Source organism: Siphateles boraxobius, unplaced genomic scaffold, assembly GCF_051911475.1.
Source record: "Siphateles boraxobius isolate OS27281-9 unplaced genomic scaffold, OSU_SipBor_1 1, whole genome shotgun sequence".
NCBI lineage: Eukaryota > Metazoa > Chordata > Actinopteri > Cypriniformes > Leuciscidae > Siphateles > Siphateles boraxobius.
This window is the reverse complement of record NW_027508699.1, coordinates 9,507,917-9,525,178: the sequence shown is the minus strand read 5'-3', so window position 1 is coordinate 9,525,178 and position 17,262 is coordinate 9,507,917. Positions and strand designations below refer to the sequence as shown.

The 17,262-nt window shown below is 36.9% G+C and overlaps 1 protein-coding gene across 1 annotated transcript in view; it reads right to left on the bottom strand.

Annotated features, from left to right (window-relative positions):
* st6galnac3 (ST6 (alpha-N-acetyl-neuraminyl-2,3-beta-galactosyl-1,3)-N-acetylgalactosaminide alpha-2,6-sialyltransferase 3) overlaps positions 1–17,262 on the bottom strand; it is a 127,442-nt gene that overhangs the window by 11,886 nt on the left and 98,294 nt on the right. The window contains exon 4 of the mRNA XM_077200979.1: positions 1,760–1,867. Coding sequence (XP_077057094.1) covers positions 1,760–1,867 — 108 coding nt within the window. The remainder of the gene's footprint in view (positions 1–1,759; positions 1,868–17,262) is intronic.

Here is a 17,262-nt window from a genome sequence, read left to right as displayed (position 1 = left end):
TATCTCTGAGTGAAACTGAAAAAAACTTTAGGAAAAAAATATGAAAAAAGAAAAACAAGGAAATTTTTCCCTGGAATGCACTGATGAATCATGCCCACTAAACTCTATGAAGCATGTACTAGTTTTGATTTTGCGGAAGCTTTAACCCATTGCTACTTTTTTATTCAAAGACTTTATTCCAGGAGAATTCCCACTGAGAAATGGTTGCTCTGAAGACTTTTTTTGCTCTCAGATAGATTTCATTTTTCTCTCCCAGTAGCACCTGTTGAATTTTAATTACAAGAGATCCAGCGAGGTCAATTACAACAACAGCTCAGCACATTATGCTAAAATAGATACTTCCCAGCTGAACTGCCTTTCATCAAAATGACTTTGTTGTAGCCACTGTTTTCTCATTTGCCAGTCTTTACAGGTGACTGGGAGTTACTGTGGAGTGAAAATTGCTCATTGTTTTGAAAGGGAGAGTGGAATGAAAGATGGTTGCGAAAACAGACTGTAATAGCTACTTTACAAACACTCTAATCACATTAATGCGTGCTTTGCTTATGTCTATCTGCAGGAGGTGGGTCATGAGGTTGTTTAGGGACACTATCATCAAAATGGAATCATAGTGAGAGATTCGTGATAAAAGGGCTTATATGCTGCTAAACAACCATCAATGTCAGGACTCAGAAGACAAAACAAACAAAAGAAGGAATATTTTAACACTAAAAATGATTGCAGTAATTAAATAAATAGTACTAAATAATGTGTTCAGACTTTTTTGGTGTTCAAGGTAAGCTAAAACATATTGCAATGTTAAAATGGTCTTAAAGGGGGTCATGACATGAGAAATTGAATTATTGACATATAATAGGTCTTTGTACCATTACAATATCCTGCATGTTTCATCATTTAAAATGTCCTCCACTGTACAAAAAAGCCTTTATATAACCAAGGTCCAAAAATGGCTTGTTTGTTTGTGAGATTTGTGGAAGAGTTGGAAAGTTGCAATGAAACTTTGGTCCCACTTTATATTAAGTGTCTTTAACTACACTTATGCTACTATGCACTAACATTTAAATTAATTATTTGATACAATGCACTTATTGTGTCCATTCATTTTTACATTGTACTTATAGTAATTCATACATCCATAATTACATTGAAGACCTTCCCTTACCCACCGTTAAAGCTACCCATACCAGCAAACCTTCATAAAATTGAGGCTAAACCACTGGAGTCACATGGATTACTTTAATAATGTTTTTACAATCTTTCTGGGGTTTGAAAAAGGTAGTCGTGCATGCTGTCAATGGAGGGACAGAAAGCTCTAGATTTCATTGATCTTCATTTGTGTTCCGAAGATGAACGAAAGTCTTATGGGTTAGGAACAACATGAGGGTGAGTAATTAATGAATTTTTATTTGTGGGTGAACTAACTCTTTAAAAGAGCCAGCCACTTAAAACAGATAATTTCAGACAGGGTCAGAATGAGAGTTAAAAATAATCCTTTTTTGAGAATATTTGATTGTTTTTTGTGCAACAACCTTCTAAGTGAATCTATTGAACATTTTAAGATAATAAATAATAAATCCACCTCATGACCCCTTTAAAATTTCGAAGCAAAGATATTGGTGTGTATGTTTGTATTATGGCAGGGGGTTTGTTCGAAACTCACTGAACTGCTCTCGTATCAGCTCTGCTGTCCTATTACACTGGAAACAAGTGAAGCTGCTTTAAAGACCAAGTCAAGTGATAGATTGCATGTCAGTCTTACTTGCAGTATGTGTCATTGATCATGCCGTAGACTCGGATCTCCTTGCACATGTCCATGGCCAGAATGAGTGTGAACCAGCCGGTGCTCAGGTACGACCCCGACTGAATCCTGCCATAACATAAAATCATGATGTCAGTACTCTATTTACCCATGGGTAGATGTCTTTATTCCAAAAAAAGTGGTTGATAAAACATCCATTGGAGAGATCTACATTCAAATAAACCACACTATAGGTCCCAAAAAGCTAATATACCTTTCAAAAAGGGAAATGAAGCACCTGTGTGTAGAACACAATCTGGGTGTAGATAGTTTGTGAGGAAGACTAAGAATAACAACATAGAAGCTGGTCTATATATAGAACAGAGAAGAGCTTTACAGGTAAGAAATGAATAGTTTGTTTGAAATGAAATCCCCAAACCAGAGATGAGTTTGAAGTAAATCTAGTCCCATCACACTTTAAATGCACACATGCTCCCATGCCTTAAATAAAAGCACCTCCACAGCCTCAGTACCTCCATCACACAGTCCAAACGCTTATATTCCCTGCAGCTTGAGCCTGTGAAACTCTCCCCTGCAGGGCTCAGGAAAGTGGTCAATCATCAAGACATATTAGAGCACGTGGCCATTTAGAAAAGCTATTGGCACCTGTGGAAAAATCCATTTCCCAGGCGCTTTGTAAAGAACACCGGTTTCATCAGAAAGAGCAGACCTTATTTCAAAGTGCAGGCATTAATTCCCAGCCATCTACCTTCCTCTGCTCTGTGCACCATTACATTACCATTCATAGAGTTTCTGAGACATTGTTCAGCTGAATACACTGTAACAACCCGTAATGATGGCTTCTCTGCTGAGAAACCTAAAAGGATAGTTCACCGAAAAATGAAAACCCATGTGCTTTTCTTTTTTCAGTGGAACACAAAAGAAGAAAATTTGAAGAATGTTCATGCGGCTCTTTTCTACATCTTGAACATAACTTTCAAGCTAAAAAAAAAAAGAAAAAAAGGAAAACGCCACAAAAATAGTCCATATAACCCGTGTGCTTCATTCCAGCTATCATTTGTGTGACAAACAGACTGAAAATTTAAGCTGATATTAACTGAAAATCCTCTGCTATAGCCCAAATTACATTGAATGAAGAATGAAGATTTCTAGTTAATAATTTATGGAAATGTAATTTAGTTTCTTTTCAGAAGACTTGGAATAGCAGCAGTCATTCTACTTTATAGAAATAGAACATTTATGGTCAGCTGTGGTATATGGAAAAGAGATGTCTCCAAAATGTCTTCTTTTGCGTTGCATGGAAAATATATCATAATCTGGCTTTATGACTTTATCTTTTTTGTCTAATTTTATATACAGGTGGAGCTGGGGAAGGTGGAGGGCTTCTGAAAGTGTGCTGCACTGTTAAGGCAAATGCTAACTGAGCATTTGAAGGTTGAACAGCGAGTTCATTGGCTATTGATACAGCAGGAACCAATCATCTGTCCCCTACATAGAATGATGTGGTTGCAAGCAGATTGAGTTAAGGACCCATCAGCCTGCACCATCTAGAGTTTCATCACAAAACATTGTTTATTTTGTTATACTGCAAAAAGAATATTTTCCACTTTTTAAACTGGTTCATGCTTAAAACAAATGTGACAGTGCTGTTATACACCTGCATTAGAGATATTCAATGATAACTAGAGCCTTAATATGTAATGCAGTGTTGCTGCAGTAATTTCTGATTCTGAACTTGAAAATGAGTCCACCCAAAAGACGTAAATTCTGTCATCATTTACTCAACCTCATGTCATTACAAACCTGCATGAAACACAACTTTGATATTATCAAGAACTGTTTTTGTCCATACAATGGAAGTCAATGGAGTGAGGAACAACACTGGACTGCAATGACTATCATTTTACAGTATAAAAACATTGTAGCATTCTTTAAAATATGTTTGTTTTCTGAAACTCCATTTTTTTCTATCCCTTTAAGAAGATAATTTTTGCAATGTTGGAACAACAAATACTAATGCAAACTATTGCATTAGTAAATGCAACCAAAAATCATGTTTACGGTAATGCACTTACAATAGCAGTATACGAGGCAAGACACTGGAAAAAACCTTCAAATAACACTATTTGGAATATATAGCCACAAGACTTGCACAACATTATACGATACCACAAGTTAGATAGAATAGCTTAACATCTTGCAGAAATGAAGATGCACTGCTATTCTTTACCTAATTGATTTATCTAAACAGCTCATTTTTTATGGTGCCGTTCTGCTGACTAACACAGCTGAACAGTGCTTCCCTAAGATGTTTTAAACTATTTCTTCCCCTGGGATGAGTTTTTCATTTAGCCAGAATGGTATAGAGATGCCTAGCGCTTTTAGGTTGTGCCGATTTATCTTTGTGAGGAAACTAAGTACAGCCATTATTACCTGACACATTAAAGAAGACAGACAGTTCCTCCAAGCTAAGGTTGTGTTTACTTTCATTTCGGCAAGATCTATTAATAACCCAGAGGCTGTCAGCAGTTGCTAGTAAATGATAGGCCTTTAGTAAGTGCACCAGCTCCTGTTCTTAAGTGGTTTTACCTGGTCAGCACAACTTCAATTTATCCACCAGCAGCTAATGGTGCCGTATCTGGTTTCAGTCATGCCAATACAAAGAGAGTTCGTCACTTCTTTATTTTCAACTTTTTACCTCAGTCATTGCTGAACTCCTTCCTGTGTGTGAGCAATAAAAGGTTTGAAATGACAGAAAAAATATGTATGGCAAGATGGGCAGACTCTTATTTTGCCACTTGTTATTGATGTACTTGTATTTGTACTTGTAAAAAAAAAAAAAAAAATATTACTTAAAATAAATGGCCAAGATACAACTACTTGAAAATCTGGAATCTTAGGGGGCAAAAAAATCGAAACATTGAGAAATTGGCCTTTAAAGTTGTCGCAGTAATGTTATTTTGCTGCATCCACTCACAAAAAATATATTTTCATACATTCACGGTATGAAATTTACTAAATATCTTCATGGAAAATGATCTTTACTTGATATCCTAATGATTTTTGGCATAAAAGAAAAAACGATTGTGACCCATACAATGTATTTTTGGCTATTGCCTCAAATATACCTGTGCGACTTGTGAGAGGAACAGGTCCAGGGTCTCACTCACACACACACACGCACACACTGTTTTTTATTAATTATGGATTTGGCACAGCCCTCTTGTTGATTTAATTGCTTTTACAGTTCTAGTTTGTAAGTCGCTTTGGACAAAAAGATCTGTTAAATGTGAATAATACTAAATCAATTATAGCACGAACACATGTAATATTTCATGATTCATCACAACTTTTTTTTTCTTTAGTCAAATCAACTTATATTCACTAGTTGTTCGGATAACATATTTTGAGTTTCTGTTGATTAAACTAATCTCTTTCTTTGTAATAACTAAAATCTTTAGTATAAGCGAACTCAGAATATTAAGGCAACCAGGTTACTTACTTTTTAAACCAGCAATCATTAACAGTGACCTAAAATAAAAATGAATTAAAGTAGCACGGATGTAATAAGGCTTAGTTCGACAAACCTAATAAAATTAATTTGATCTAACTGTGCATTAACCTAATCGCATTGACCTAATCCAACTAAACATTAACCTACATTGACCAATCCAACTAAAGTGTGCTGACCCAATAGAGCTGACTTAATCTGAATGAAATATATTAAACTGTGCAGGAAAACTTTCTTTAATCAAATTTAAGTAGGGTTAATGATCATTTATTTATTAATTGATTTGAGTGAAGACAGCCTACAGCAGAAAGTGGACTGGAAATGTGTTGAGAGAAAAAGGAAATTAGATCACGACTTGCTGAAAGCAAGAATCAAACATTTATTTTCCAAAATAACCATTACAGCCATAGTTGCCATTTACAATAGTGGCAGGAGAGACTATTCGCCTTGGTCAACTGAATACATCAACAACAAAAGCATCTCCAATTGCTTGGCAGGAGCTTCAGTTTGTTAGTGTGTGTTTTGAGAAGCAATCTTTGTCCAGTTTTATGTTCTGCTGAGTGATCGTTACAGTTGTCATCCGTGACGGAAAGTGACATTGTTCTGTGCCGTGCACGACCCTTAGACACGCTCTCTGCTTCTCTGTTGCTTGTTTGTGAGCTTTAAAGTGAAATCAGATAGACATTCTGTGATGTGGAGCTACAATTTTGATTCATTAAAACAAAAACTGGTAACACTTTACAATAAGGTTTAATTTGTTAATATTAGTTAACTACATAACAAGAACTAACAATAAACAATACTTTTATAGACCTAATCTTAGTTAATGTCAAGCTCAATATGTTTTTACAATCAAATCTGTTAACATTAGTTAATGCACTGTGAATTAACATGAATATGGACATTTTATTAACTAACATTAACAAAGGTTTATAAAAGCTGTAAAAAATATACCGATCATTGTTAGCTCATATTAACTAATGCATTAACATGTTAACAAATGGACCTTACTGTAAAGTGTTACCCAAAAACGTGTATCAACTCAAAAAGGTTATTTTTCAAGCAGTCGTGCTAAATAATTCATGCATTTATGTATTCGCTTACAAAATGGATCAAATGTCAAGTTGGACAATTGAATTGGTCAGCAAGAATGATTCCTGCCTCAAATCACTGTAATGAGAACATTATAATTACACAAAAGTGATGTTGAAATTTTTACTTTAATAACAGTATGTTTTTAATACATTGTTCACCTTGCAGTTTTAACTTGGAAATAGCAAATACTTTACTACGGACCTGATCTCTGATCAACACATTTAAATATTAAGCATAACTTCATTAATATTCATAGGTCAAGCCTTTGTCATCTTGAGAGATTGCAATGGCACATATGTAGCCACTTGAGTAAATCCTGATGGATGTCTTGGCCCACTTTGCAAAAACAGTTAAGTTAGCCATAAGGGATGCTTTCATGCAGGAGATTCATCAAAACATCATGCTTCATGCAATGGCATATTCCTGGATGCTTTGAACGCTCAACAAATTCTCAAAGGAAATCTAGCCAGACATAAGTTTTGTTTATGCATTCTGCAAATAGTGCTCCATAAAGTTTCAAGAGAACTCTTTATGAGTCATAATAGCTCAGTCTCAGCAGTGAAATGGCCTCAAAGGAAATAAGTGCACAAATAAGGTGAGCTCAAATAATACTGCAATTGACTAAGTTTCTGTGCATACATGAAAAATGGAGAATTCCAAAATATCGAATGTGACGAGTTGATGCATTAACTAATTTATCACCCTGCATGCTCAGTTTTTACTTTAGACTGAGATTAGACAGATTTCATCTGCAGAAATATTCATTAAACTATAACAAGCTAAAGCCTTATGCTCTGATCTCTATCAGCTACGAGAAACAGCATTGCATGATTTTACCGTCTTTCATGGTTGGAAATAGATCTAATGTCTTTAACATCAGTTGCAGCTCATCTTGTGCATTTAAAGCAGGGAGAACACTTTCTGGATTTGATTTACTGTGAAGTTAAGCAGATTAATTTCATAAACGTGTGCAGATTTTTGCATCAAGGCATACTAAGATCATCTAAGATGTCAATGATGCTTATTCTTTAAAAAAAATTCAAGCAATCTTTGTTTACAGATAGGGATTAATGTTGTAAATAGATTAAAATAGATTAAAGATTGATATTATAAACTCATTCTATGTATTTTATGAATTTATATATAATATCTCGTTGTAATTTAAAGAAACATCTGGCAAATTAAATAATTATATCTAACTTAGCAGGTTTTGTATTACTTGTCTGGTTCATCTCTTTGTAATTAATTTATCCGCACTTGAGTAAACAATGAAAAATTACACTTTAGTTCAATCATTTTTGCTTGTGAGTAGCTGATGCATAACAGTTAAAATTGCATACTGCATATAAATGCAAGTTGTAGGTCATATAACAGGTCACCGTTTCTTTTAGATTCTCTAGGTATAAAATAAATAAAATGCTATTTAAACAGTTTTAGTTTATCTATCACACTGTAGGCTGTTACCGGTTTCTGTTACCAAAAGCATGCACAGTTTTTTTGTGTTAAATGCAAGCGAAATTTCTTCTTTCCATCATTTACACATCAAAACAAATAAAAAAAACGGCACAGAGACAGACAGAATTGACATTTTTTAGATCTAAAATCAATCTTCAAGGACTAAATTGACTTTGTTGAACTACAAATCTAATCTAGGCATAGATGCATTTGCTGCAGGGAAAGAATATGAGTGAGCAAAAGAATGAAAAATTTCAATATTTGAATTCTGCTCACATCCCATCTCGGTAATGTCTCTTTCAAAGGCTCCAGGATCTGTGATAATAGCCAATGAATGATGAGGCCTATTGCATGCATTAGGACTTTTATTCCCTCACCCTATTCATAGAGTTTTCCGGCAGCGTTTGGATTCATGGACTATAAAGCCATCTATCCCAACACTAGGTTGATTCAACAGAACTTTCCCAAGAATACACAAACGGCGGTGCCTCGGGAAACACTCTCTGGATAATGGTAGGTCATTTCTGCTATTTTGCTGACATTCAGCCAAATTCTATAAAGAGCTGAAATTACAGTGGCTGCTAAAAAAAAAAAAAGAGGAAATGGATTTCCAAATACCATAAGTATGTAATATGTCAGATAGGTGCTAGGTAAGTCAATATAGAATATATTTATTACAATTATGCAGAGCGACTTTGTGCAGCCAAGCAAAATAACAAATAAATGAAAAGATAAGCACATCTCAAAAATCCACCGTGAGCATTCAGAATCAAACAGTAAGCTGAAGAACTAATCAAAATAAATACCTTTGTGCCTTCAGTATGAAATAAGGGATTAGAGTTGAAATAGTGGTCATTGCTGTTGACATGGTAAATTTCAGACTTCTAAAGGTATTTTAAACCAAGGTGCAGTGCGACATATTCACACAGAGCCATTCCTATACATTTCAACGTTTAATAAATCAACTAGAAATGAACGCATCAGGATTCAGAGGAGTCAAAATGTGTTACTTACTCTATTACCCTTTATTACCTTTTTTTATCAGAGGAACTGTCATATTCTAATGAGCATATAAAAAAGGACATGTTTTCTAAATAAAAAATAAAAAAAACATATATTTTATACTTGCTGAGTACTTAACTTCTCAATCCTAAAGTAGCCCTGCACTCTTAAAAATAAAAGGTCCAAAAAGAGATTTTCGCCATGATAGCCATAGAGCCAGAAGAACTAATCTGTGTTCCCTAAATAATCTTTCAATGAACAGTTCTTAAAAGAATATTTAAGAATATTTTAATAATCTAAAGCACTTTTTTCCACTATAAAGAACTCTTTGTAGCGTGTACCTGTCTGTTCCCTTGATTGATTATTCCGTTCACCTGTTGTCTCATTAATAATTTTGTTAGCTCCTGTGAATCTATACTCCCTGTTCTGTTTAGTTATTTGTCCTAACACGTAGTGATTTGTTTCTCCATTGATTCCCTGAGTTTTTCCTGCCTGTACTGTGAGTTGTGAATTAAAGACTGCTCCAGTGATATATTTGTCTTTGTGTGCTTCATATGTGTAACTTCCCGTGATAGATGAATGGAGATAGAACTCATTTTTAAAAGTAGAACTTCTTTTAACTTAACATATTGTCTTAAAAATGCTACAATCATGGTGTAAGATGTTCAAAAAACAGCACAGGTCACATTGCAATAACCAAAAGAAAAATCAAATTAACCAGAAAGGAATTATCAAGATTAGAATGACTGTATATGGCTTATCATCTCGCCTGTATTAAACAGCATTCAAAGAATGAAGCCTGATTTAATGCAGCACATTTCTGAAGGCTCCTAAGCCAGCTGCATTTTATTCTCACCCATAAAATGCCTCCAAGCTTCCAGTTCTAATTAAAACTACCTTATGTACACTTTGAGTAATTAGGATCTGAAAGAGCACAATTGACTCTTACAACATGGTGTCTACAGTGTTTCAGATATGCTTTTGTTTTTTCAGAGCTGCATCTAGTCAACTTGCTCATCATGGTCCATGGACCTCATCAGTCCACTCAGTGTGTTTGAACATAAAGTGTCTTTAGCCTAATTATTTCAAACCAAACAGTCATCAGATCTAATCATCTCTAATGACACTATACTGTCACGTTATATTGTGTGATGTGCAGGTGTACTCATTAATATAGCGGGTAAAAGGGTCTGATTCAATTAGGCATAGAGCGGAAGCCGACCAATGATTTCCGAGGCAGAATTGTGACTACTTGACAACTGTTGATGAGAACAAGAGTCTTTCTAGGCAATTAAATGTAGCATTTAAACCTGCCTGTTAAATGATGATTTAAAATGGACAGTCCAGACTTCAAATTCTGATAGGACTATTGGTGAGCATTCTGTGCAGGTAAATTATTTATGTACAAATAGGCAAGTTTCTACATTGCTTGGTAATTATAAAAAGCCCATAGACCAGTACATATCCACTGATGCGGAATGTGCAATTTCTCTTCATTAAGGGGCTTTAATTCAGTCTTTTTTAACAATTGATAGCAATTATTGTTTATAATAAAACAGCCACCCTGATGCATATTTTATAGACACACCCAGAAAGTACAACAACAATTACAATTACAGTGTAATAAAGTTGTAATAAAGCAATTAAAAAGATGTAACAAGTAAAATGGTGGCAAGCAAAGTGAACAATCCACAAAATGGAGTCTCCGATTATCAGTAATATCTGCAGTGACTTAATACCCTGTGTGTGTCAACACAGAGGTCAATAGGACTATCATGGCAACAAGGTAATGTGACAGTGTGATTTAGGAGGACTGTCCTCTGTTATCTGTACATAGTTTACCAGGCCACCCCCACACACAGCATGACAGTGAACCGGTATATGTGTGACATTTAAGATAAAAGAACTCAGTCTGGAAGATTCTGCTTGGCCCAAAACACTGCAGGTACTGTTCAGATACAGAGATTGTACAAAGGTTTACACATGGTCTGGGAGGAAACAAGGAAAGGTGAAAAGGCAAAAAAAGGGTAGAAATAAAGGATAATAAAAGCAGAGATGAAGAAAGATCAGGAGGAACACTTAAAGAAAAAGTAAATACTAAATATGTAATACTAAAAATATTTTTGTATTCAAATAAACACTGTGAATTCACTTATAAATATAGGTGACTATAAATGGCTAAATACAGCTCTGGAAAAAAATTGAGACCACTGCAAAATTAGAAGTATCTCTGGATTTATTATTTATATGTATCTGTTTGAGTAAAATATATATATTTTCTTTACTTATTCTACAAACTACTGACAACATGTCTTCCGAATTTCGAATAAAAAAATTGTCATTTGGAGAATTTTTATTTGCAGAAAACAAATGACAACTTGTCAAAATAGTGAAAAATATGCCATGTTTTCAGACCTCGAATAATGCAAAGAGAACTTTACTAATTTTTTTAAACTTAGGAGGAGATCAGAAATCAGTATTTTGTGGAATAACCCTGATATCCAATCGCATCTATCTACTTCTATCACGACTAGTTGGACGCTTAAACATTTTGAATCCATTCACGCGTCCAGAGTGAATAGGATGTGCGTAAAAAGCAAAAGTTTGAAGTGAAATTGACGCACGTCTTGACGGCGAAATCCGCTTCTTGTGGGAGGGGCAAGTGCTAGGCGGTTGTCTGTTTGCAAGATGGCTGATGTTGATCGAGCATTCATCAAGAGTCACCGCTCTGTATTTGCTCTGGTGAGCAGAACAGCGGTGTAGGGGTCATCGTCACCGTACTTGGGTCCACAAGACCATCCGGAGGCGTACCCAGTTTGGCGAGTTTCACCATTTGCTCCAGGAGCTGCGCCTGGATGATGACCTGTTGTCACGCACCGGAGCGAGGATCATCCTCGCCTTCACCCACCTAATCTGTAATTTATTTTTGTTTTGATGATAAACGGAGCCAGCCTCCAAAAATGATTAACCTGTCCTGTGATTTTTTTTTCTCTCACACAACACTGTCCAGACACGAACTATGTTCTTGCACTAAAATATGTTGGTTGTCTTTCCATTAGAAAATAATGTTCCATAGAATCTAGATTAGATATTGAATAAATGGCATTCAATACAAAATGAATATGTCTCATATATTGAAATCAAGTTGTTATGTGATAAAATATTTACTTCACCACTGATTGGTTAACACGGCGCGAACTGACGCCAAAGTTCATATTTTTCAACCCCGGCGTCAGACATGAATTCGCGTCAACCACGTGAATGCACAAAAAGCACCAAATAAAATCACTCGCGCGTAATGCGCCAGACGCTCAATTCGCTTCAATCGCAGAAACTGGATGCGCGAATGAGGCGAATTCGCGTCCACCACACCGCGCTAAATGCCCCATTCGTGTCGCAGGACCTCTAGATGCTCGTAAACGCGTCTTTACATTGACTTAACATGGAAATCACTCATGCCAGATGCTCTATTCGCGTTTGGTGTGAACGCAGGATAAGTCAGTCACAATGCTGTTGGGCAACTTTATGCCACTCCTGGCGAAAAAATTCAAGCATCAGTAAACCAGGGGATCCTGGTGGGTGCCACTCTTTTCTCAATTCTCTCACTTCACGTTCCCTTCTCATTGTCTCTTTCCAGTTTAAAGGCACTGTCCACTCCTGTTTGGACCTGATCGATGGGAACTTTTTAGATGTTTCCATTGCTGTGCAGTGGGGAATTACAGCCATCCCTCTTCCCTCCCCATCTATGTCTGTTCCCTCAATGGCCTTTTCATCACCTCCATCATCCTTCTACTCCCCTTGTAAGCCTGATAATTTCAGGCAATCACGGTGAGGTAATTGAGCTGTACCTGTTAGATTCCCCAAGTGCTCAGGTGGTCCTGGGGCACCCGTGGCTGGGGCAGCACAATCCTCACATGGTTGGACAGGTATTTCTGAGTTCTAATTTTTTTTTTACAGAATTTGCCTATCATTTGAACCATTTACTTGAGGGGCATGAGTGGAAGCCTTTCACACCCCAACGGGACACTTTGAATACCAGGTCCTACCTTTCGGGCTCGACAGTACCCCAGCTATATTCCAGGCCCTAGTTATGTCCCAGCTGTCACCAAGAAATGGGAATGTGCACTGTCTGAGCCCTGCTCAGCGAAGCCCTACTCCCTTTGGCTAGATGGATTGCAAGAACTTAGAATATGTCCTTTCGGCCGAGAGGTTGAAAGCTCCAAAAATGTTAAGCTGGATGCCTTCTTCTGTCTGTTCGAGGATCCTGGGGGGGAGGCGGAAACCGTTCTCTACAGGAAGGTGGTGGTGGGGTCCCTTTCCTAGGATGTCGAGTGGGGGCAGGGGGACACAAGCTCCCTTCCCCCAAGGAGACAGCGCAGGAGGTGGTGGACCACGTCTTCTGGATCCATGGTCTTCCTGTGGATGTGGTCTCCGACAGAGGACCACAGTTTGGAGGAGGAGGAAGGAGGCGGGAACCGGTGAACAATCAACAATTTAAATAAATAAATAAACAAATACAAAAACGAGAGTAACTGTGACTGCCGCCACACATAATAAAACAAAAGATCAAATAAAATCCAGGCCTGGCCTCTCTCCATCTCCACTGTCGTTGCTCCTTCTTTTATGCTTCCGCTCATCTGTGAGAGATACGAGACCGGTGTGTCGCGGAGGTGTCGCTTATTAGTAATCACGCCACCGGCCTCGAGCCATTCTCTCACGGCCCTCGGCCTCATCCTGAACGCCACAGGAACCATGTTAAACAAGTCGTGGGCATTGACATCATTTGTGTTGGCTTTGCCGAGTGCATTAAGTTTTTTGTTCCATATCACTGACAGGTTTAATAAGCAGCAAATAGCTCACATAAAGCGGAATATACACAACACAAGCTCTTCAATATCTTTGCTGTGTTATTAAGACATAACACAGGAAACTTTAGTAATTCCAGCACTGACTAATTTAATCAGCTTAATAACTTAAACCTTTGAGTCAGTGGGTAGGCATTAGGGGGATTGTAATAAAGTGGATTTCATCATATTTACAGGGGAGAGCCCTTGCGGAGGAAATAGGGAGCTCTATTTCCTCCGCTCCTCCCATTGTTTCTAGGGCCCCTCAAGGTTCGTGTCTCAGCCCTGTCTTGTTTTCCTTATATATGCTCCCTCTGGGATTAATCTGTTTAAACACAGCTATATTTTCCTTTGAAATCTAATGACATCTCGAAATGGTCAGTTTTGTTTGCCTGTCTGGATTAAATCAAGCTGTTGATGGCATCAAGTTTCCCTCGACTGAATAAGTCTAAATACGAAGTGGTGATTTTTGGCCCATAAAACTAGCCAATCAGCTTTCACTTGATTTGTGCCCTTTAACCTCTAATGTTAATACTCAGGATAGGAGCCTTGGTGTGATTTTCAATTCCGAATTGAAATTCGATAATGAAATAAATGCTGTGGTAAAGGGTAGCTTTTTTCAATTGAGGGGTATTGCCAAATTGAAAGGCTTCCAGTCTTTTAAAGATATGGAAATTGTGATCCATGCATTCATTTCGTCCATATTGGATTACTGTAATTCTCTATATTTGGGGTTGTCTAAGAAGTTGCTTTCACGGCTGCAGCTGGTGCAGAATGCTGCAGCCAGACTGTAGACTGGCACCAGGAAATGTTCCAGTATCTCTCCGGTGCTGGCTTCATTTGCGGTAGCAGCACCGCGTCTTTGGAATAGTCTCCCTTTACACATTCAATCCTGTAATTTAATTGAGTGTTTTAAATCTATGTTGAAGACCCATCTCTTCTCTGCTACTTTTAACTGTTCTTAGTTACATGTGGTTAACTCGTGTTGTTTTTAAACGTGCTTTAGAAATAAAATGATTGATAGATTGAAATGATTAAAGTTTAAAATGCTGCTTGGTGAATTATTATAATTATATTATAATAGCGGTCACCTTTATAGCTATTCGTTCTACAGAAAGGCGACTTCTTGTCTCCTTTTTTAAATTGCAAAAGCCTTGGGTATCCAATGGCCATTGAACCCGTGGTTCTCGCATTGTAGCAACAATATTCAAGAATCTTGTACATTCATATTAAAAATTACATTTTCACAGCTGAAATCATTTTTCACTTTGACTTCTAATATTGCCTCATTGGTATTTGGCAATGCATGCCTCTACCTTCATTTTTGGAAACCTCCAAAAACGTACTTCATTGCAGTATTGAACACTATTGGCAGAAAAAAACAACAACTTTTATTCCGTTTGCGGATGCACAGTGCTTGGATTTGAGTCCCACAAAACACGGATCACAATAAAAGACTTCAAAGACTTGTAGAAGCAAGCAAATAATGGCATGGTTGCTTCAGTTATGTGCTTTCATCTCACGTTTTATTTAGTTAACATTATCGGTTAGGTTCCAGGTAGGGTTTAGTGTAGGTGTACGTTATTTACAACGTGATGGAGCATTAAACTTTTAGCGCCATTCACTGGACATTTCTTTCACGAACTGCCACGATAATTGCAACAACTAACATAGTAAAATGTTACAAGATTCACATTCATCTGTTTTCATCTCTTAGCGATGCTTACAGGATATTTGTGCAAGCAGCACTGATATATCATTTCGCAAAAATGTCGCCACGGTTTCCCAATGAGCTGGGTTGTTTACTTCCTGTGTTAAGTCTGATTAAACAGTGATTTTACTATAGCACTTTTTGTAATGTCTACTGTTAGAACTGACAATCAGCCTCAAATTGCTTCCACTGAGAACAGTAAAGTATAAGGAGATCACGCAATTGCTCCAACTGAGCGCAATCATTCTCCTGGAATCCTTACGCTTTCATTCATCATGTGCAACATTAGAGCTGCCATCACACATATCTGAAATGTCACTGCAGCTCACAATGAGATGGGTGGATGTCTGACACTCAAAATAATGGAGTGTCTGTCACTTTCTTCCCCTGCTGCTGGTTCACACTGTTGGCCTGATTGATGGTTCACACTGGACTAATGAGACAGAAATGGATGTTCTGATGTACTCTTGGGATTTCATTCAGTGTTTGACAGGCATTCAAAACTGGAATTAGGTGCTGAACAATGTGAAAACTTGTATTAATAATAAAGAGAGATTAATAATAATGCACACAAATGTCCAAAGCACATAATGCAAGAGCAAACCATCAGTGTTTTACTAGAGTTTTACATTTTCTGAAGTCCAAAACTTGACACAATGATGCTAGGGTCTTATGGGTGGTTGCCAGGGTGTTGTTGCAAAGAGGTTTTGAGAGGCTTTTAGCATGTTGCTTTGCAGTTGCTAGGGTGTTCTGAGTTTGAGCTTGGTGTCACTTTTCTAGTCTTCCATCCAAAATCATGTGAGAGAATCATTAGTCTATCTATGCCTGAAGGGCAATGACAGATACAAGTATCCATGATAAAGAAGATGTATAAAAACTTTTTAAAATCTAGTTTAAAACACATGTCAAGTTCCTATAATAGAACTCTTTGTATTTATTTTGGTTTTATACAGTTTAAAACATTCACACCATTAAATGTAATGACTCTAAAATTAACCATGTGACCTGAACTATCCATGACTTGTCATAAAAAAAGGTCATGACGTGTGTGTGTGTGTGTGTGTGTGTGTGTGTGTGTGTGTGTGTGTGTGTGTGTGTGTGTGTGTGTGTGTGTGTGTGTGTGTGTGTGTGTGTGTGTGAACATGATGGTTATTTTAGTTCTAGACTAAATGTGAACATGCAAAACATTCAGTATTCCTCAAAATTAATAAAAACCGTCAAATGCAATCTCAGAATTTTATGCAAAACCTTTATTATTAACTATATTAAATTACACAAATATACTTTATGTATTTAATTTCACTTTATTAACAAATCTCTTTGCTGCTGACCTTCAATTATCTAATTCAACCATACTAATAAGCAAAAATTACTTTAGATTAGATTTAGAAACAAGAGTGTTGAACCTCCTTCTCCTGTATCCTATTGATCTTTAATCCAGAATAACAGCAACTGAAAGGTTTGTTTGAGCGGCGCCCTCTACTGTACTCTACTGTACTCTTCTGTACTAGAGTAAATATGCATTTATTTCAGGCCTGAGGATTATCCACTTCACTTTTGGTGTGAAAGGGCCTTAACATTTCCCAAAAATATAATTTTTTTTGTTGTCATTAAAAAACAAACAAGCAAGCCCAGCCAAGGTGAGAAAAAGTAAAGCAGAAGTAATGTAACACATTACTTTCTATACAAACTAACTAAGTAACACAATTAGTTACTTTTTTGGGGAGTAACGCAATATTGTAATGCATTACTTTTAAAAGTAACTTTCCCAACACTGGTCACGACTGCACCGGATCTTTACTCACCACTGCACTGCCTCACTCACTGACTCACTCAAAACGCATTTTAATACCAGGTGTTACCTCACTATTCAAGCCCAAGCTGC